Raw genomic sequence first — 21257 nt, forward strand, 5'->3', positions numbered from 1 at the left:
CTCATACATTAAGGAACAAACACTAAAAATTTGAGAAAAATATTACAATAAATAAATAATTTCTAAATATTTTAAAATAGGGAGTTACTTTTCAATCACCCTGTATATTGTTACGGTTTTTAGAACCTTCACTTTGTAAATTTTGGTAAATAATCCCCTGTAAATATCCCCATTATTTGGCTAATATTAAAGATCGCACCCTAGTTAGTCCATGTACAACACGTAGAACACCATAGGACCTCTCTGTAGTTATCTCATTATTATGTGTTTTAGTTAAGGATCTGTTCCCAATAGTTGAATCTACGTTGCATTAATCAAATAAGATAGGCCCCCTTCAATTATCCCCAATCATCTCTCTCTCTTCAAAGTGCAGTAGCGGTATGGCAGCGTTTGCTGCCCCTTGTTTTGGTTTGTTTGCTGGCCCCAAGCCGCCATTACGCACGCGGTAATCTGGAAGAAAAAGGGGAGGAGTGGGTTCGAGCGCCAGGAACGAGGCGTGGCCTGTCAATTTCTCCTCAAGAGGTGGAGCCAGCGAGCCCTCGCCGGCCGAGGTGAGCCGATCGGTAGGCATGTCCTAGGAGCCGGTGGCTGGATACAGGAACGCCCAATAAAAGTGGCTGGGAGGGACTGCTTCACCAGATGAGTACGAAGGTCCGAGATACGAGGTACCAGATGAACACGACAAGTCATAAGGCAGGAGGGTGGGTCCGTTGACGACGACAATACCGCAATATCTTCGCATTGTCCGACCGCGTGAAACCGATACATGCAGCTGCCGCCGGGTTTCGCCTCAAGCCCGGAGCATGGACCGGAGCGCGACCTGGAGCGGACCTCGACGCTGTGCCATCTGCCCGGACCTTTCTGCCCTGCCATCTGCTTGGACCTTCTCCCCCTTCCAGCCATTCCTTCCTGCCATTCCCTACTCGTGTAAGTCTGTTTGTTCTTTGTTCTGTCTGGGCATATGGCAATATAAGACTGTTTTTAACGTTGCTCTATGTCCTTTTATTTCCTCTCCTTGTATATTCCCTTCTTTCGTTTCCTCTTGTAGATAGTGAATAAACCTGTGTTCTTTCTTACCCTTTTGGTTTCTTCTTCCCCCGATCGCTTTCGTCCTTTCCCAATTGAGTACCTGTGGCACGATTCGGCCAACGCTCGGAATCGGGTTTAGTCTTTTGTTAACGGCCCGAGTCGCAGCTCGCTTCGCTCGGCGCATCCATTCACGCTGCGGCCCGGGTGGGATTATCTCCTCGCTTACGGCCGGTGGTAGTAATTAGGTAGTAAGACGGATTGGGCTTACAACCCGTTACCACCGACTGGAAGTGACGTCATACTTCCAGGACCGGCGGACGGCCAGCTTAACAGGACAAGGGGATTAACCCCCACTTGCTAACGGGAGTGCCGTCCCCCGGATCCATAACAATATATAATTTTATATATATATATATATACACAGTCATCCCTCGCTATATCGCGGTTCACTTTTCGCGGATTCGGTACATCGCGGTTTTTTCTCGCTAGTATATGTAAAATTATATCGCGGATTTTTCGCTATATCGCGGGATTTTGCGGTATAAATGTATTTTTATATACTATTATTTTAAATATTTTTGTGGTAAAATAAGCATTTTCTAGCCTAAAAAATTAAAAAACGTAAAGAAATAAGAAAAATACAGTATTTAAAACATATTACAAGAAATAAAATACTGTACATAGTGTACAGTAGAAGGGTAGACAAAGAGTCGTGCGTATGGAAAACGCCAGTGCATTCATCATCGTCATCACCTTCATCGTCATCAGTACTGCACAGCTAATTCATCATCATCTTCATCACGCAAGTTGTAGTATTGAAGAGCCGGGGCTCTTGCTTGATACGGACGAAATGACGGGCAAGACACAAACTCGTCCGAGAAGATATTTATTCTCAAAACCAACTCGGGAACACTGAAAAGCCCATTTATCGGGCTGCATTATAAAGCACAACCAGAAACCGAAAGCCACGCCTCTCAAGCGTGGCGTGCTTCGGTGAATCGGTGGTCACGTGATCAACAGGTGTAGCTGATTATACCCGCAAAGCGCGGCACGCTTTAGCGGTCACGTGACCAGCCACTCTCGCGCCGGGAATCCCCGCCGGTGACGTCACCGGCTGGAGCAAGGAGATTCTGATGCTGGTCTTGCTTGGGGAACCCATGGGTAGCTACAGTATCTTCAATGGTGAGTACCCATTAGAATTTTATATGTTGTTAAAATTACGTATGTTTAAGAGTGTAAAAAGTGTTTAAGAGTATAGGAAGTGTTTATAAGAGTATGGGAAAGGTTAATATGAGTGTGGGGAGTTCATAATGCTTTAAAATATATATAAAAAAAATAAAAATATATGGTCGCTACTTCGCGGATTTTCGTTTATCGCGGGGGGTTCTGGAACGTAACCCCCGCGATAAACGAGGGTTCACTGTATATATATATATATATATATATATATATATATATATATATATATATATACTACTGTGTTCAAAAAGTATCCTACCTTTATTTTTCGTGCGTAAAAAAAAAAAGAAGCTAGGGAGACGTTGATTGGTGCACGTATGTAGGCGATCCTAATGCACACGCGTGAATTTTTTCCCACCTGCAGAAGCTGTCATTGGACAGCAGACCGCCGATGAGTGAGGACATGTAAGTGAGCGCCGTCGGATTTTCGTTTTTGACAAAATGACGGAAAAACTTGAACAACGCGACTGCATCAAATTTTGTGTAAAGCTTGGCGATTCCCAAGTGGAAACGATCCGCAAGATTCAACACCGTTAATTCCATTATGAAGGAGGATTTGGGCTTCAGGAGAATCTCAGCGAAGTTCGTACCAAAGCTGCTAACGATTGAGCAGAAGCAACTTCGTTTGGAGATCGCACAGGACATGCTGGAGACTGTGAACAGCGATCCCAGCTTCCTCAACACAGTGATCACTGGCGATGAGTCCTGGGTTTATGGGTACGACCCAGAAACCAAGTTGCAGTCATCACAATGGAAGCATCCAACATCCCCGAGGCCAAAAAACACAAAATTTGATGCAGTAGCGTTGTTCAAGTTTTTCCGTCATTTTGTCAAAAACAAAAATCCGACGGCGCTCACTTACATGTCCTCACTCATCGGCGGTCTGCCGTCGAATGACAGTTTCTGCAGGTGGGAAAAAATTCACGCGGTGCGCATTAGGATCGCCTACATCCGTGCACCAATCAACGCCTCCCTAGCTTCTTTTTTTTTACGCACGAAAAATAAAGGTCGGATACTTTTTAAACACACTACGTATATATATATATATTTATTTTATATATATATATATATATATATATATATATATATATATATATATATATATATATATATATATACATACACATACATATAATTATATATCTTCAGTCACGTGAAAAAGTAAGTACACCCCATGTAAAGTTTTGACTTTTTCAACATATTTCAACATACAGCTATTTGATCTTCATTTCAACAATATTGAGAGATAAAGGTGATATAATATAACAAATATCATGAAACATTTACATTTTGTAGTCCATTGTATAATTTAAATAAACATGAATGCAAATTTTGCATGTGGAAAAAGTAAGTACACCCCTACATTTATCACTACTTCAAATACCTAAAATTAGAATCAGGTGCGCCAGCTCAGGTGCAAATGATTAGAACATCGTTTGAGAGAATCTTGGAGGAACCTGTCTTATTTAAACCTCAGACATTTAGTTTGGTTTGCTCTTTGTTGTTGAAGTGTGCGGGGTCACCATGCCTCGATCAAAAGAGCTCTCCGAGGCCTTCAGACAGAAGGTTATAGATGCCTACGAGTCTGGGAATGGATTTAAAAAGATCTCCAAACTATTTGAAATCAATCATTCGACTGTTCGGAAGATCATCTACAAGTGGAGAAGATTCCAAACAACTGCCAACTTGTTCAGGCCAGGCCGCCCCAGCAAGTTCAGCCCGAGATCTGACGGCAAGATGCTGAAAGAAGTCTCGAAGAACCCCAGAATGTCATCACGGGACTTGCAGGCAGCTCTTGCCACTGGTGATGTCAAAGCGCACGAGTCTACCATGAGAAAGAGGCTGAACATATTTGATCTGTATGGGAGGTGTGCCAGGAGGAAACCTTTGCTGTCCAGAAAGAACATCAGGGCAAGACTAAAGTTTGCCAATGAACACCTAGGCAAAGACCAGCACTTCTGGAACAATGTGCTCTGGACAGATGAGTCAAAGGTAGAGCTATTTGGCCACAGTACCAGAAGACATGTTTGGCGAAAACCAAAGACAGCATTTAACCACAAGAACCTGATACCAACTGTAAGGCATGGTGGTGGAAATATTATGGTTTGGGGCAGCTTTGCTGCATCAGGACCTGGGCAGCTCACCATCATATAATCCACTATGAATTCTTCATTGTACCAGAGGGTGCTTGAGGATAATGCGAGGCCATCTGTCGGAAAGTTGAAGCTCAACCGAAGGTGGACCTTGCAACATGACAATGACCCTAAACATACCAGTAAATCCACCAAGGAATGGCTGAAAAGAAAGAAATGGAGGGTTCTGGAATGGCCAAGTCAAAGCCTGGATCTAAATCCCATCGAGATGTTGTGGGGGGATTTGAAACGAGCTGTGCATGCAAGAAACCCCTGAAACATCGCACAGCTGAAAGAATTCTGCATGGAGGAGTTGGCAAAAATTTCTCCCAGTCGATGTCAGAGACTGGTAGACAGTTATAAGAAATGCCTGCTTGAGGTTGTTTCTGCCAAAGGGGGCAATACCACCTATTAGAGCCAAGGGTGTACTTACTTTTTCCACATGTGAAATTTGCATTTATGTTTCTTTAAATTATACAATGGACTACAAAATGTAAATGTTTCATGACATTTGTTACATTATATCACCTTTATCTATCAATATTGTTGAAATGAAGATCAAATAGCTGTATGTTGAAATATGCGTCTGTCGTTCCTCTTCCTGGCATAAATCCAAACTGCATTTCATCAATCTTCGCTTTCTTCCTTATCCTCCTCTCCAACACCCTTTCCAATAACTTAATTCCATGCTCCAATAACTTTATCGCCCGGTACGAGCCACACTCCAGAGGGTCACCTTTCCCCTTGTATAGAAGGACGAGGGTACTCAGTTCCTAAACCACTGGAATGCGGCCTTCTTTCACCACCAGATTACAGATCTCTTTCATTCTCTTCACACCCCAACTTCCTGCTGCCTTCAACATATCTCCCACAACTCCCGTCGGCCCTCCCGCTTTTCTACTCTTCATTGCTTTTATCGCTTCCTCAACCTCAGTTATCTTCTCTGCCGGTCCTAAAACTGGGTTACTCTCTTATGTTGCCATCCCATTCATTCTCTGTATTCAACAGCATTTCCATGCATCTTTTCCATCTTCCTTTAATTCCATCTGGGTCCACAACGATTTGTCCCACTTCATCCTTCAAGCAACTCACCCCCTTCACATCACACCTCTTTCGCTATCTGCTTTGCAATCCTGAATACCGCTCTCTGACCCTCTTCCGAATCCAAGCTTTCTCCGAACATTTTCCTCCATGCCTCCTGCGCCTTTGCTACCTCTTTCTTTGCAGCCTTCTTGGCTGCCTTATAACTTTCATGCTCTGCTTTTTCTTCTCCCGTACCCTTCGCCTTCTGCCACTCCTTGAACTTCTTCCTCTTCTCGTCAATCCTCTTTCCAACTTCCTCATCCCACCACTATGTTTCCGAGTGCCTCGGTGGTCCTTTTGTCCATCCACAGACCTCACCAACGGCTCCCAACAGACTATCTTTCATTGACATCCAACCACGTTCACGCTCAACCACATCATCCTCTACCCTACTCAGCCTCTCTTTTAATGCCTCCCTTACTGTCACCTCTTTCAACCTCCACACCTTCATTCTCGGTTTGGAATCGCCCTTTGGAATCTCCCTTTGTAATGGCCCTTTGTAATGGCCCTTTGTAATCGCCCTTTTGAATTACCCTTTGGGAATTATCCTTGAGAATTGAACTCCCCACATACTGGTAAATCAAACAAAGCAGTTCTATGGATAGTTATACCTCACAACCAAATGTTTTGGCTGAAGCTAATTTGAATTCTGTTAAACTGAGTGCAATTTGAATGATGTTTTAAGATTAAGCTAGTCAAATGACATTCTGTTGAATGCGAGTTGAAGTACGCTAAACCGAATGCCTCAGTGGAACATTGTTTGACTTGCTCTATTTGTTTGGTTTCGTTTATTCAACTGATTTATCTATTTTGATTGAATGATGAAAGATTGATTTAATAAAAGATTATTGCAGAGCAATATAATGGACTTTCTTGTTGCTTTATGCAGGTTCCCTTGGACCCGAAAGAATCAGCCTGCCAGCGATGCAAGTTCACCACAAAGAATGTCCTTCGTTTTGACAGACACGTGCGTGCATTCCACTGGTCACACATACCAGAGTGCATCTTATTCCCATGTCTGCACTGCGGGTTCCGAGCCCCACGCATCGAAATGGAGAAACATGTTCTCACCGCTCACCGGCCTATCTTCCTGCAGCTTGGGAAGGACACAGAGCAAGGTTGCTCTCAATTTAAACCAATGGATGATCAGAGCACATATCAGGTTGGGCTTGCATGACACATTAAGCACAGTACATTGCATTTCCCCCTTTTTCAGGGGGTTGGTCGAAGATGGCATTCCTCCATATGGATTTATCCATTGGGTCAGTTGAGAGAGCAAGAGAGAGGGGAGGGAGAGCAAGAGAGAGGGGAGGGAGAGCAAGAGAGAGGGGAGGGAGAGCAAGAGAGAGGGGAGGGAGAGCAAGAGAGAGGGGAGGGAGAGCAAGAGAGAGGGGAGGGAGAGCAAGAGAGAGGGGAGGGAGAGCAAGAGAGAGGGGAGGGAGAGGAAGAGAGAGGGGAGGGAGAGGAAGAGAGAGGGGAGGGAGAGGAAGAGAGAGAGAGGGGAGGGAGAGGAAGAGAGAGGGGAGGGAGAGGAAGAGAGAGGGGAGGGAGAGGAAGAGAGAGGGGAGGGAGAGGAAGAGAGAGGGGAGGGAGAGGAAGAGAGAGGGGAGGGAGAGGAAGAGAGAGGGGAGGGAGAGGAAGAGAGAGGGGAGGGAGAGGAAGAGAGAGGGGAGGGAGAGGAAGAGAGAGGGGAGGGAGAGGAAGAGAGAGGGGAGGGAGAGGAAGAGAGAGGGGAGGGAGAGGAAGAGAGAGGGGAGGGAGAGGAAGAGAGAGGGGAGGGAGAGGAAGAGAGAGGGGAGGGAGAGGAAGAGAGGGGAGGAAGAGGAAGAGAGAGGGGAGGAAGAGGAAGAGGGAGGGGAGGAAGAGGAAGAGAGAGGGGAGGAAGAGGAAGAGAGAGGGGAGGAAGAGGAAGAGGAAGAGAGAGGGGAGGAAGAGGAAGAGGAAGAGAGAGGGGAGGAAGAGGAAGAGGAAGAGAGAGGGGAGGAAGAGAAAGAGGAAGAGAGAGGGGAGGAAGAGGGAGCGGGGAGGAAGAGGAAGAGAGAGGGGAGGAAGAGGAAGAGAGAGGGGAGAGAGAGGAAGAGGAAGAGAGAGGGGAGGGAGAGGAAGAGGAAGAGAGAGGGGAGGAAGAGGAAGAGAGAGGGGAGGAAGAGGAAGAGGAAGAGAGAGGGGAGGAAGAGGAAGAGGAAGAGAGAGGGGAGGAAGAGGAAGAGGAAGAGGAAGAGAGAGGGGAGGAAGAGGAAGAGGAAGAGAGAGGGGAGGAAGAGGAAGAGGAAGAGAGAGGGGAGGAAGAGGAAGAGGAAGAGAGAGGGGAGGAAGAGGAAGAGGAAGAGAGAGGGGAGGAAGAGGAAGAGGAAGAGAGAGGGGAGGAAGAGGAAGAGGAAGAGAGAGGGGAGGAAGAGGAAGAGGAAGAGAGAGGGGAGGAAGAGGAAGAGGAAGAGAGAGGGGAGGAAGAGGAAGAGAGAGGGGAGGAAGAGGAAGAGGAAGAGGAAGAGAGAGGGGAGGAAGAGGAAGAGGAAGAGAGAGGGGAGGAAGAGGAAGAGGAAGAGGAAGAGAGAGGGGAGGAAGAGGAAGAGAGAGGGGAGGAAGAGGAAGAGAGAGGGGAGGAAGAGGAAGAGAGAGGGGAGGAAGAGGAAGAGAGAGGGGAGGAAGAGGAAGAGAGAGGGGAGGAAGAGGAAGAGAGAGAAGAGGAAGAGGAAGAGAGAGGGGAGGAAGAGGAAGAGGAAGAGGAAGAGAGAGGGGAGGAAGAGGAAGAGGAAGAGAGAGGGGAGGAAGAGGAAGAGGAAGAGAGAGGGGAGGAAGAGGAAGAGAGAGGGGAGGAAGAGGAAGAGGAATAGAGAGGGGAGGAAGAGGAAGAGGAATAGAGAGGGGAGGAAGAGGAAGAGGAATAGAGAGGGGAGGAAGAGGAAGAGGAAGAGAGAGGGGAGGAAGAGGAAAAGAGAGGGGAGGAAGAGAAAGGGGAGGAAGAGAGAGGGGAGGGAGAGGAAGAGGAAGAGAAAGGGGAGGAAGAGGAAGAGAGAGGGGAGGGAGAGGAAGAGGAAGAGAGAGGGGAGGGAGAGGAAGAGGAAGAGAGAGGGGAGGAAGAGGAAGAGGAAGAGAGAGGGGAGGAAGAGGAAGAGGAAGAGAGAGGGGAGGAAGAGGAAGAGGAAGAGAGAGGGGAGGAAGAGGAAGAGAGAGGGGAGGAAGAGGAAGAGAGAGGGGAGGAAGAGGAAGAGAGAGGGGAGGAAGAGGAAGAGAGAGGGGAGGAAGAGGAAAAGAGAGGGGAGGAAGAGGAAGAGGAAGAGGAAGAGAAAGGGGAGGAAGAGGAAGAGGAATAGAGAGGGGAGGAAGAGGAAGAGGAATAGAGAGGGGAGGAAGAGGAAGAGGAAGAGAGAGGGGAGGAAGAGGAAAAGAGAGGGGAGGAAGAGGAAGAGGAAAAGAGAGGGGAGGAAGAGGAAGAGGAAGAGAAAGGGGAGGAAGAGGAAGAGGGAAGAGACAGGGAGGAAGAGGAAGAGAGAGGGGAGGGAGAGGAAGAGGAAGAGAAAGGGGAGGAAGAGGAAGAGAGAGGGGAGGGAGAGGAAGAGGAAGAGAAAGGGGAGGAAGAGGAAGAGAGAGGGGAGAGAGAGGAAGAGGAAGAGAAAGGGGAGGAAGAGGAAGAGAGAGGGGAGGGAGAGGAAGAGGAAGAGAGAGGGGAGGAAGAGGAAGAGGAAGAGGAAGAGAGAGGGGAGGAAGAGAGGAGAGGGGAGGAAGAGGAAGAGAGAGGGGAGGGAGAGGGAGAGGAAGAGGAAGAGAAAGGGGAGGAAGAGGAAGAGAGAGGGGAGGGAGAGGAAGAGGAAGAGAGAGGGGAGGAAGAGGAAGAGGAAGAGAGAGGGGAGGAAGAGGAAGAGGAAGAGAGAGGGGAGGAAGAGGAAGAGGAAGAGAGAGGGGAGGAAGAGGAAGAGGAAGAGAGAGGGGAGGAAGAGAGGAGAGGGGAGGAAGAGAGAGGGGAGGAAGAGGAAGAGAGAGGAGAGGGGAGGAAGAGAGAGGGGAGGGAGAGGAAGAGAGGGGAGGGAGAGGAAGAGAGGGGAGGGAGAGGAAGAGAGAGGGGAGGGAGAGGAAGAGAGAGGGGAGGGAGAGGAAGAGAGAGGGGAGGGAGAGGAAGAGAGGGGATGGAGAGGAAGAGAGAGAGGGGATGGAGAGGAAGAGAGAGAGGGGAGGGAGAGAAGAGAGGAGAGGGAGAGAGGGGATGGATGGAGGGAGGGAGAGAGAGAGGAGATGGAGAGGGGATGGAGAGGGAGAGAGGGGAGGGGATAGAGAGGGGAGGGGATGGAGAGGGGAGGGGATGGAGAGGGAGAGAGGGGATGGAGAGGGAGAGAGGGGATGGAGAGGGAGAGGGAGGGAGGGGATGGAGAGGGAGAGAGGGGAGGGGAGGGGATAGAGAGAGAGAGAGGGAGGGGATAGAGAGGAAGAGAGAGGGGAGGGAGAGGAAGAGAGAGGGGAGGGAGAGGAAGAGAGAGGGGAGGGAGAGGAAGAGAGAGGGGAGAGAGGGGAGGGAGAGGAAGAGAGAGGGGAGGGAGAGGAAGAGGAAGAGGGGAGGGAGAGGAAGAGGAAGAGAGAGGGGAGGGAGAGGAAGAGGAAGAGAGAGGGGAGGGAGAGGAAGAGAGGGGAGGGAGAGGAAGAGAGGGGAGGGAGAGGAAGAGAGAGAGGGGAGGGAGAGGAGAGGGAGAGAGGGGAAGGATGGAGGGAGAGGGGATGGAGAGGGAATGGAGAGGGAGAGAGGGGAGGGGATAGAGAGGGGATGGAGAGGGACAGAGGGGAGGGTATGGAGAGGGAGGGAGGGGATGGAGAGAGGGGATGGAGAGACGGGATGGAGAGAGGGGATGGGATGGAGAGAGGGGATGGGATGGAGAGGAGGGGAGGGGATGGAGAGGAGGGGATGGAGAGGGAGAGTAGGGAGAGAGGGGATGGAGAGGGAGAGGGAGGGAGGGGATGGAGAGGGAGAGGGAGGGAGGGGGATGGAGAGGGAGAGGGAGGGAGGGGATGGAGAGGGAGGGAGGGGATGGAGAGGGAGAGAGGGGAGGGGATGGAGAGGGAGAGAGGGGAGGGGATGGAGAGGGAGAGAGGGGAGGGGATGGAGAGGGAGAGAGGGGAGGGGATGGAGAGGGAGAGAGGGGAGGGGATGGAGAGGGAGAGAGGGGAGGGGATGGAGAGGGAGAGAGGGGAGGGGATGGAGAGGGAGGGAGAGAGGGGAGGGGATGGAGAGGGAGAGAGAGGAGGGGATGGAGAGGGAGAGAGGGGATGGAGAGGAAGAGAGAGGAGGGGAGGAAGAGAGAGGGGAGGAAGAGGAAGAGAGAGAAGAGGAAGAGAGAGGGGAGGGAGAGGAAGAGAGAGGGGAGGAAGAGGAAGAGGAAGAGAGAGGGGAGGGAGAAGAGTGTGGGAAGAGAGGGGAGGAAGAAGAGTGTGGGAAGAGAGGGGAGGGAGAGGAAGAGAGAGGGGAGGAAGAGGAAGAGAGAGGGGAGGAACAGGAAGAGAGAGGGGAGGGAGAGGAAGAGAGAGGGGAGGGAGAGGAAGAGGGAGGGAGAGGAAGAGGAAGAGAGAGGGGAGGGAGAGGAAGAGGAAGAGAGAGGGGAGGGAGAGGAAGAGAGAGGGGAAGGAGGGAGGGAGAGGGGAAGGAGGGAGGGAGAGGGGGAGGAGGGAGGGAGGGAGAGGGGATGGAGATGGAGAGGGGATGGAGATGGAGAGGGGAGGGGATAGAGAGGGGAGGGGATAGAGAGGGGAGGGGGAGGGGATGGAGAGGGACAGAGGGGAGGATATGGAGAGGGAGGGAGGGGATGGAGAGAGGGGAGGGGATGGAGGGGAGGGGATGGAGAGAGGGGAGGGGAGGGAGGGAGGGGATGGAGAGGGAGAGAGGGGAGGGGATGGAGAGGGGATGGAGAGGGAGAGAGGGGAGGGGATGGAGAGGGAGAGAGGGGAGGGGATGGAGAGGGAGAGAGGGGAGGGGATGGAGAGGGAGAGAGGGGAGGGGATGGAGAGGGAGAGAGGGGAGGGGATGGAGAGGGAGAGAGGGGAGGGAGAGGGAGAGAGGGGAGGGGATGGAGAGGGAGAGAGGGGAGGAAGAGGAAGAGAGGAAGAGAGGGGAGGAAGAGAGGAAGAGAGGAGAGGAAGAGAGGGGAGGAAGAGAGGGGAGGAAGAGAGGAAGAGAGGGGAGGAAGAGAGGAAGAGAGGGGAGGAAGAGAGGAAGAGAGGGGAGGAAGAGAGGAAGAGAGGGGAGGAAGTGACGAAGAGAGGGGAGGAAGAGAGGAAGAGAAAAAGGGGAGAAGATTGTCGAGGGAGAAAGAGGACGAGAGAAAAGGGGAGGGGTGGGAAGAAGAGAGAGGGGGGAGTCACAAGTTAGGGTTTGCAGTTTCTACACGTGTGCCCATGTACCCACATCCACAAACCAACCTTTTTTTGTTTTTTGTTTTCTTTTTTTGCCGCACCTGCCTTCCTTGGAGTTCCCTGAATTCACCTTGGTTGAGTTTATTGAAATTCAAAATTGCATTGTCAAGTTATAACATGACAGACAGACAGGTACTGCTCCTTTTATTAATAGATGTTTTTGTTTTTATTTTTTAACCTAAAAACGTTATTAAATGTACTTTTTGTATTAAAAATGAGTAAATTGAACCTATAAATACATAAAGTAATCATAATAATAAAGCCAAAAAGGCACTTGACAAAACTCGTGCCTTCGAAACAGTCTGGCACCCAGCCCTGCTTTCAAAAGTATTGGAGGTATCCCTCCAATCTTATCCCTGGAAATTTGTGGAGTTCTTTGTGGTATCCCTGGCAATCCCCACGCATGGCTCACGGACTTACTCTCCTTTCATAGTCAACGTGTGGCTCTAAATGGAATTCTCTCATCTCCCCTTCCTGTCCAGGCTAGGGTTCCTCATGGCAGTGTTCTGGGACCTGTGCTCTTTCTGGTCTTCTTTAATGATCTCTCCGACTCTCTGGGAAATCCTCTCTATCTTTGTTCTGATGACTCAACTCTCTGCCGCTCCATATCTCAACCCTCAGATTTACAGGCAACAGCCTCTTCACTCTGCAGACCTGGATAAAATCACAAACTGGTCAAACAATTGGAACATGTCTTTCAATCCTGACAAATCTCACACTCTCACTATGTCTCTCCGAAAACACCGCCTGGAAAACCCTCCCGTCTACTTTCTCAACAATCCTCTCAAATAAGTTTTGTCACTCAAGCTTTTGAGTCTCACTATCTGTCATGATCTTTCTTGGGAAACAACCTTTCCAAGCTGGGCTCCAAAGCCAGTCACCGACTGGGAATCCTCCGTCGTGCGAAGTCCTTCTCTGGTACGACTGAGCTTCTCACCACCTACAAAGCTTTCATTCGCAGCTTGATGTAATATTGCTCTCCCCTCTGGTCTGGTGCTCCTGTCTCACACCTAGCTCGGCTTCAGGCTGTAGAAACTAAGGCTTTTAGAATCATTGGTATCTCCCGCGATGAAGCAGATTCTGAGGGCCTTTCACTCGCTCACCGCAGGCATGTTGGTGGTCTTTTTGTCTTCTACCGACTCCTCTCTGGCCTTTTACCCCTTCTTTCTGTGCTCTGTCCCACCAAGTATTCCTGCAGGATGCACAAGATCTGCCAGCAACCCTCTTCTGGTGAAACTGGCAAAATCAAGACTCTTTGCTCACCATCACTCTTTCATTCCTCTTTTTTCGACCTCTGGAACGAACTCCCACACTCTCTTCAATCCCGCTCCTCCCTCCAGGTCTTCAAAACAGCTTTTCACCACCATCTCTTGTCTTCCTCCATCCAAAACCTTGATCTTTTCTACCCCTGTTAATCCACCCAAATCCACCTCCTTCAAATTCCTTTTTGTCCCCAAATCCACCTCCTTCAAATCCACAGCGGAGCGAAAGGGGCACTATGGTTTTCCCCTCCATCCGTGTGTCCGTCCGTCCGTCCGTGGTGTGCGTGCGTGTTTGCGTGCGGGCGTGCATGCGTGCGGGCATGCGTGCATGCATAAGCGAAGGACCGCATTCGAATTTGGTGTGTGGGTGCGACCCACGTCAAAATCCAAGATGGCCGCCGCCATGTATGTCTGATGCCATGTATGTCTGAACCTTGTGAGATGAATATCTTGAAAAATAAGCGAAGTACCAACTTCTAATTTGGTGTGTGGGTGTATCTCGGCATAAGGAAGAACGCTATTGGAAATTGGGTTGCCACGTCAAAATCCAAGATGGCCGCCGCCATGTATGTCTGATGCCATGTATGTCTGAACCTTGTGAGCGAAATATCTTGAAAAATAAGCGAAGTACCAACTTCTAATCTAGTGTGTGGGTGTATCTAGGCACAAGCAAGAAGGCTGTTTAAAATTGGGTCGCCACGTCTAATTCCAAGATGGCCGCCGCCATGTATGTCTGAACCTTGTGAGATGAATATCTTGAAAAATAAGCGAAGTACCAACTTCTAATTTGGTGTGTGGGTGTATCTCGGCATAAGGAAGACCGCTATTGTAAATTGGGTCGCCACGTCAAACTCCAAGATGGCCACCACCATATATATGTCTGAACCTTGTGAGTGAAATATCTTGGAAAATAAGCAAAGTACCAACTTCTAATCTGGTGTTTGGGTGTATCTAGGCATAAGGAAGAACACTATTGAAAATTGGGTCGCCACGTCAAACTCCAAGATGGCCACCGCCATGTATGTCTGAACCTTGTGAGTGAAATATCTTGGAAAATAAGCAAAGTACCAACTTCTAATCTGGTGTTTGGGTGTATCTAGGCACAAGGAAGAACACTATTGAAAATTGGGTCGCCACGTCAAAATCCAAGATGGCCGCCGCCATGTATGTCTGAACCTTGTGAGCGGAATATCTTGAAAAATAAGCGAAGTACCAACTTCTAATCTGGCGTGTGGGTGTATCTAGGCATAAGGAAGAACGCTATTGAAAATTGGGTCGCCACGTCAAAATCCAAGATGGCCGCCTCCATGTATGTCTGAACCTTGTGAGCAAAATATCATATCATAGCATGTTTTCTGCGTCTTCCACTTTGTCAACTCGCATCACTTCACCGACGGGGGACCTAGGCGTAACGCTTGTTCTTTCCTGAAAGTCCATCTTGTATCCATCTTGTTTATACCGTGTAACCTGCCCCAGCCCTCTCCCTTCCACAGATCTCCCAATGTCTCTGTTCTCTACTGTTGTTGTGCTTTCCTCTCTCTCTCTCCCCCTCTTGTCTCCCGCTCCCATTATTATATGTTCTACTGTATGCGTTGGCTCCTACACGAGTGACTGCTCTACGTGCTTTATGCTTATTAGCCATTGTTAATCATTATTACGGCAAACAAAATTGTTATTGCGCAATCGACAGACGACAGTTGGGGTAGGGCAACGTGAACAAATACATTACAATACAGTATGGAGTGGTGCCAGATGCATCATGGGAACATGAATGAATCCCTGCGCCCCACTCACTCAATGGTCGTTTTCCCACATCCGAGCATCGGATTTTCTGTGCGCTTGGAGTGGTATGTTCGAAGAGCCTATTAAATATTTTTTTATTCATAATTATGACGTCATGGGTCACGTAGTATGGACGCTATCTTGAAAAAACGTTACACCTCTATCTCCGAAACCGCTCAATGGATAAAAATTGAAACATGGCTCATTGTCAAGCACTTTCCATGGGGAATAATATATGTTAATGATGATGTCATCGGTGCTTTCATTATGAAGTCATAATTCGACAATACAACGCTTCATCCGATCAGTATTAATTTTTTCTCTGCAACTGTTGGTCTGATGGACACAAAATTTTCACCATAGGAGTGCCTCCTCCTGCAGAATTTTGGATGATAATTATGATGTCATCGGTTACGTGGTACAGGCGCCATCTTGGAAAAGCCAAAAAACGTTGCACCTCTATATCTCCGAAACTGCTTTATGGGAAAAATTGAAACGTGGCTCATTGTAAAGAACTCCGCATGGTGAATAAGTGTTGTTAACAATGACATCATTGGTTCCTTAATTATGCCGTCATAATTCAACAGGGACAATACTTAGTCTGATCAGTTTGAAATTTCTTGAGCGTGATCTTAAGCGTAACAATTAGATTTGAGAATATAAATGTATGATGTCATCGTTCACATGGTCTGGCAGCTATATTGGATGAAGGTTAAAAAATACCCTTCAAAAACAAAGAGTTGGCTTGCACCAAGTTGATTGCGCAGGGTGAGTATTCTATGAATACCATCTAGTTTTATTAATGTTTATGCATTACCCTTTTTCATATATTGCACTTTTCCATTTCTGGAACATCTCTTTTGCTTCTTTTTCACTTTCAGCATTCAATACTAAGTCATCAGCATACACTAACTCACATTGGAATTGTAACCTTTCATTGTTCATCAATTCATCCATCACTATCACAAATAGGAAAGAACTCAAAACTGATCCCTGGTCTTACCTTGACTTCAAACATTTCAGTGCATCTCAAGTTGTTTTACCATAATTCTTTAAAATAAAAAAAAATGCTAAGTTTGATCCTTGTGTTTTGTTTAATTGATTAGTCATTTTGGATACAGTTTAAGACAATGTTTTGTAATATATCCTGCAGGGACTCCCAAGAGAAGTGTTTAATGACATGATGCTAACCCTGCGACAAGTGGCCTATTCATGCCGCTTGTGCAAATGCTTGAGCACCATGTACAACAAAATCTGGTGCCACGTGCCTCGTGCACATCGGGGTGCCTACGCTGTGGACTCCATTGCCATGGTGGCTGTCGTCAGTGACAAAAGCCTTCTTGCTGCAGTGTCTTCACGTGCTGCATCCCAGGCTGCTGCCCATGCTACCAATATGAAACGCATCCTTCTCGCTCCAAAGACTACTGGACGTCCAGCAGTGCTGGCCCAGTTGGGAGAGGAATTTTGCTGCCTGCTCTGTGGGACGAGAGGCTTAAACCAAGATTTGGCTCAGCAGCACTTATTAATAGAACACAGACTGGTGATGCGCACCTCTGTACCCCGTGGGGTCCAGGGCTTGCCACCACCACCACCCCTTAGAATGGCACCTCCACACTTTCTTCCACCTGGATTTGTTGTAGGCACAAACCAGAGCACAAGGCCTTCTTCTCCTTTGCAACCCCCTCCACTCCTTTCAACCCCAGAATCTACAATTGCCTCACAGCCTATGGTTAGTACAAGTGAGGTAATACGTGTTCCTTCAGATCAAACGTCAGTGATATCTGGACCTGCCAACTGTGTGGTGCTTCAACCAAATGTTGGCTTCTGTGTGTGTTGCCAAACATTCATCCAGAAAGCAGAAATTCCAAGACATCGGGTCTCCTGTCCTAATAAACCCATCAACACCAATGTGGTTTCCAGACAAAGTCCCCTGCCATCCTTAGCGTCTCCCCAATTTCTTTCTTCACCTGCCCTCCCTCAAAGTCTAATTTCAAATGCTGATCCCTTCTCAGCAACCACTTTTCCTTCCCGTTTTCCTGTAAACCTTTTAAGTTCCACTTCTGTGCCAAAAACATCTGGACCACTTATTATGGAAAGGATCCCAGGTGTTTCTTCAAAAACTATCTCTTCTGTCACAACATCTCCCATTCCAACCTGGCCTGGTAGTGCAGTAACTCCCTCTGTTTCATTGCAGGGTACCACTGCTCGCATGCCCATACCACCATTATCCACACCCACACCCTTATCCACACTTCAAGGTCAACCTGGTGCTGTAGTATTGTCCAATTTGGCCTCGAGCTTTTTGTGCTGCCGTGTCTGCCGACTGAATTTTTCAACCCATGCTGCACTTACAGAGCACTTGATTGATTCTCCGTCATGCTTTTCCCATTATACGGACTTATCCTCTGCTCCTGTAACCTCATCCAATGCTTCCAAGCCAAAAATGCCACTTTTGACTGTCATGGTTGGAAAGGATGGGTCTTGTAACGTACAACCAGCACAACTACTGCCGCAACAGGTACAAAATGCACAGCAACCTTTCCTACAGCTTTTGCAGTCATCTCACCCACTCCAACTGCAGAGTCACCCCTCTGCACCCTTTGCCACCATTGGTTTGAATGTATCACAACAACCAGCAACGTTTGCAGTTAAACATTGCACATCAATGAAGGTGACACCACCAAATGGTCCTCATGTACAGGTGAAAGAAAATCCACAGTCACCATGTACTTTTTCACTTCCACACAATGTTTATACCTACCCCATTCCCATGCAACAAACTAGGCCATTATTGGCCCAAAACTCTGTTCCTGCTCATGTTTCCTTTGGCAGCAATCAACCGCGTTCTCCTTTATTACTTCCATCAAACCGCCAAATGTTCTCCCTGCCCAGGCAACAAGGACCCACATTCTGCTGCCCTTCACAATTCATGATGCCTCCAGTCAGCACAGCCACTTCCAAACAAACCACTCAGCCAAACTCAGTGATGTATAACATTACTCAAGTAGGTAATGCTTTGAACCCATTGTATACCACCAACTTTCTGACTCCAACAGGAGCACGGCAGTTTCCACAGCTCTCACGTTGTTTAGAAAGAGGTCGGGTATTGCCTGTGTCTCAACAGAGCTCTCAGATGAGCTGTCCTTTCTGGAAAGATAAAGTTAACACGTGGACAACAAATGAATATTTCAAATATAAAAGGACAGTAGCAGAAGTGCTTCACCAGAAGAAGAGAAAACAGTTGGGTAATGACAAAAGCGGTTTCTTTCCTGTAGTGATGGTTAAGAGATTAAAGTTGAATTCAACTGAAATGGGAGTAAGAGTATCAGGGCAGGAGATTGAGAAAATTCTGAAGGCTGACAAGTATCTTCGACAGCCTTTTAGAAGCAAGTATTTGGAGCCAAACATTTTGTTCAAGGACCGTGAAGACCTATCTGCAGAGAATGAGGTGTACGTTGATGCCGTGCAGCGTGGAACAAAAGTCGCTCAATCGATGGCTCAGAGGCCCACACGTGCCAGTTGTTTCTTCTGCCCAAAGGTAGTTTGTGGACCACGCCAGGACATTCGTGAACAACTGGCTAAGCACTTGGCCTTTTCCCATGGTGTGGTGCAAAATTATGACAAAGCTCACAAGCAAGTGCGTTACTTTTGCATTCGCTGCAAGAACTCTTTAGATTACCCCCTCAGTCAATTCAGCGTTGACTGGCATCATGAACAGTGCTCATCATTTTTGGTAAATAAATCACCGGTAGCAAGTACGCCTCCTGCCACTGTTGCTGATGTCGGCCAACCATCGGCACCAGGACCCTCGTCGATGGGAATTGTTTCTACTGAACTGAAAAACACTTCTGAAAAGCCTACAATGGTGCAGGATGATGTGGTTTCGAGACCGGTAAAAAGTGAAAAGATGTCCAAGCTTAAAATGAAAAGGCTCTTGTTGAAAAATTCATGCTGCTTAAGGAATAAGCTTTACTTAGAAAAGTATATTAATCGGCAGCCATATCCCAGCAGGCAAGAGATGGTGGGGATCGCAAGACACTTGGATCTGAAAGTCAATGATGTCGCTCGAAAACTTGCGTTCAACCGTTATGTTTGTCAGAAGGCCATGAAAAAGATGCAGTCTAAAGTTCTGTTGGGCTTTGATGAGCGTTCACTGTCTGTGGTCAAACACTGTCTTGTGTTTAAGGACGAGCCATCCCGGCAGCTCAGCAGCTCAGTACATCAAGTGATAATTGACGATTCGGTGTAATGAAATTTAAAAATAATGGCTGACGGTTTGCCAGTCGTGTCCTGTTTCCGCACAGTCCTCCACTGTGTGATGTAAGCAAATGCAATTTGAAGAATACTCATTGGCAATGCATCTCTGCTGTTTTGGCATCTGATGAACCTCGGGCTACAGTTTGGAGATTGATTGCAAATTGCCTTTTGTGTGATGCTTCATGTGCAGAGAAGGAAAATTAGTTAACCTGCCTTCAGTCAGTGGTACTGTTGAGGTCAAATGTTGCTTTCTCATTGTAATAAACTTTGTATGATTACTTAAGGATACTTGGAGCATTTATGTTCTGTTCCAACCTTTACTTCTTTTATTTTTATATTTGAAGGCTTGATGGAGAAGTTAACTTTCTTTTCATTTTTTGAAACCGAATGATTCGATTAAACGTCCTTCTGGTGATGTAGCAGTGTTACGGTTTCCATCAGTTTGTTGGGCGTTGTCAAGATGCTATGTCCTTGGCAAATGTAAAAACAGCTGGTGCATATATATGTATATTTAAAGTGCATGGCACGACCAGTTGTGGTGAATGTATTATTCACCTTGTTGATGATTTATTGCCATTGGCCACTTTTTTTTGGAAAAGTTTTGTTAATCATGCAGTAGTATCATTTCTGACGTTTATTTTATTTTTGTACTTTGTGCTGTCATTACTTTTGTATATGTATGACATTACTTCGGTATATTTTCGGTTTTTTGTTTTATTTGGTCGATTAGCTGATGTGACCTGCGATCATAGTACACCCCTGTCCATGTGGGTTTATCTCCTCCAAACCTCATTCACCACTAATCTTGAGGTTTTTCCTTTTCCCCACAAGGATATAATTGTCTTTCATTCAAGAGATAGTATTGTGGGGTTCATACTACTGCTGTATCATTCCCCAAACATCATGCTTATTATAATATTTTCATATTTGCTGGAACCTGTATTTTTGTTTTTCATCAGCATGTATTATTTTTCATATTTACCAACCTAATGTGTTTTTTTTTTTTTTTCCCTTTTTTTCCTGCAAATAAGCAATAGTTCTAAATGTGCTGTTTTAATGTGCAGGTTTTTTTGGATGGTCATCCTTATGTTTTCTACTGGTGTTACATATGCTTGTGTGTAGGTTGTGCATAAACTGTATAGTGTGACATTGTTGTCGATGCAGCCTTTTATATTAAACAAACAAACAAACAAGTACATTCTGTAAAAGCATGCATTATTGAGTTCGACTTATTTTTATGTATATATAAAATCTTCTTCTTCCACTGAACGGTACCATGCCATGAAATCTGTTTTTATGCAACTTCCTCATTGAGTGGTGTACCCATAATGTCTCAAGTTAACGTGATTCATTTGGTTGTATCATGGTATCGAAACCAGGGTGGTTATGTTGTTGAAGTCGAAATTAGACAAGCTTTGTTCAGTAGAACCACAACACAAATTGGAATTGTAAGCTAGTGGTGTTATCAGTTGAAACAACTTTATATTATATAATGTTAGCTTTATATGATACCTTCTAAAATTGAACTTATCATCAGGGTATGTTTGGATTTTACTTTTGAATTCATTGATTTGGACATTGTTTGTCTATTGCAGTCTAGTAATAAATGTCAAATAATTTGTATCTGCATCTTTTTGGGTCCAACTTTCGTTTAAGAGTGTTGAACTTTTACCTGTGACAGGCTGCAGGTCTACAAGAGCTTTGTGGTGGTAGGTGGGGGTCGATTTATGAAATATGCACCCATTAGTTGGACAGCTGCTGGACCACACCCACATATGTTGCTTGACTCCACCCACCATAATATGGAGACAAAATGATATGGCTGCCATCTGTTTTTCTGGTGGGGCCTAATACATTAGGCCTGCAGGCCTCTGCTGATTATACACTGTCTGGCTTTGTTGCGTCAGATTTGCATTGGCTTTGTTTGGGTCGAGTGTTAAATTATTAGTGAGGTTTAATGAAGCCCATACATGCCTCCCTAAAAAAAGTAGCGTTACGTAATTTTTGTACAGCCCCTTATGCAATATCCACGTTAAATGCGTGTTTCCCAATCGGTCCGGTTTTTGTATACTGAATCGAG

At 46.9% G+C, this 21257-nt stretch overlaps 1 protein-coding gene across 4 annotated transcripts in view; it reads left to right on the top strand.

Moving 5' to 3' along the window:
* LOC137435293 (uncharacterized) overlaps positions 1 to 20798 on the top strand; it is an 89186-nt gene extending 68388 nt beyond the window's left edge. For all 4 annotated transcript variants that reach the window (XM_078784454.1, XM_078784455.1, XM_078784453.1 and 1 more), the window contains 2 exons: positions 6373 to 6645; positions 16074 to 20798. In XM_078784454.1, coding sequence (XP_078640580.1) covers positions 6373 to 6645; positions 16074 to 19169 — 3369 coding nt within the window. In that variant the 3' untranslated portion in view covers positions 19170 to 20798. The remainder of the gene's footprint in view (positions 1 to 6372; positions 6646 to 16073) is intronic.
* The last annotated feature ends 459 nt before the right edge of the window (positions 20799 to 21257 follow it).

The sequence above is a fragment of the Myxine glutinosa genome, chromosome 9 (genome assembly GCF_964187855.1).
Source record: "Myxine glutinosa chromosome 9, kmMyxGlut1.1, whole genome shotgun sequence".
In the NCBI taxonomy this organism is placed as follows: domain Eukaryota; kingdom Metazoa; phylum Chordata; class Myxini; order Myxiniformes; family Myxinidae; genus Myxine; species Myxine glutinosa.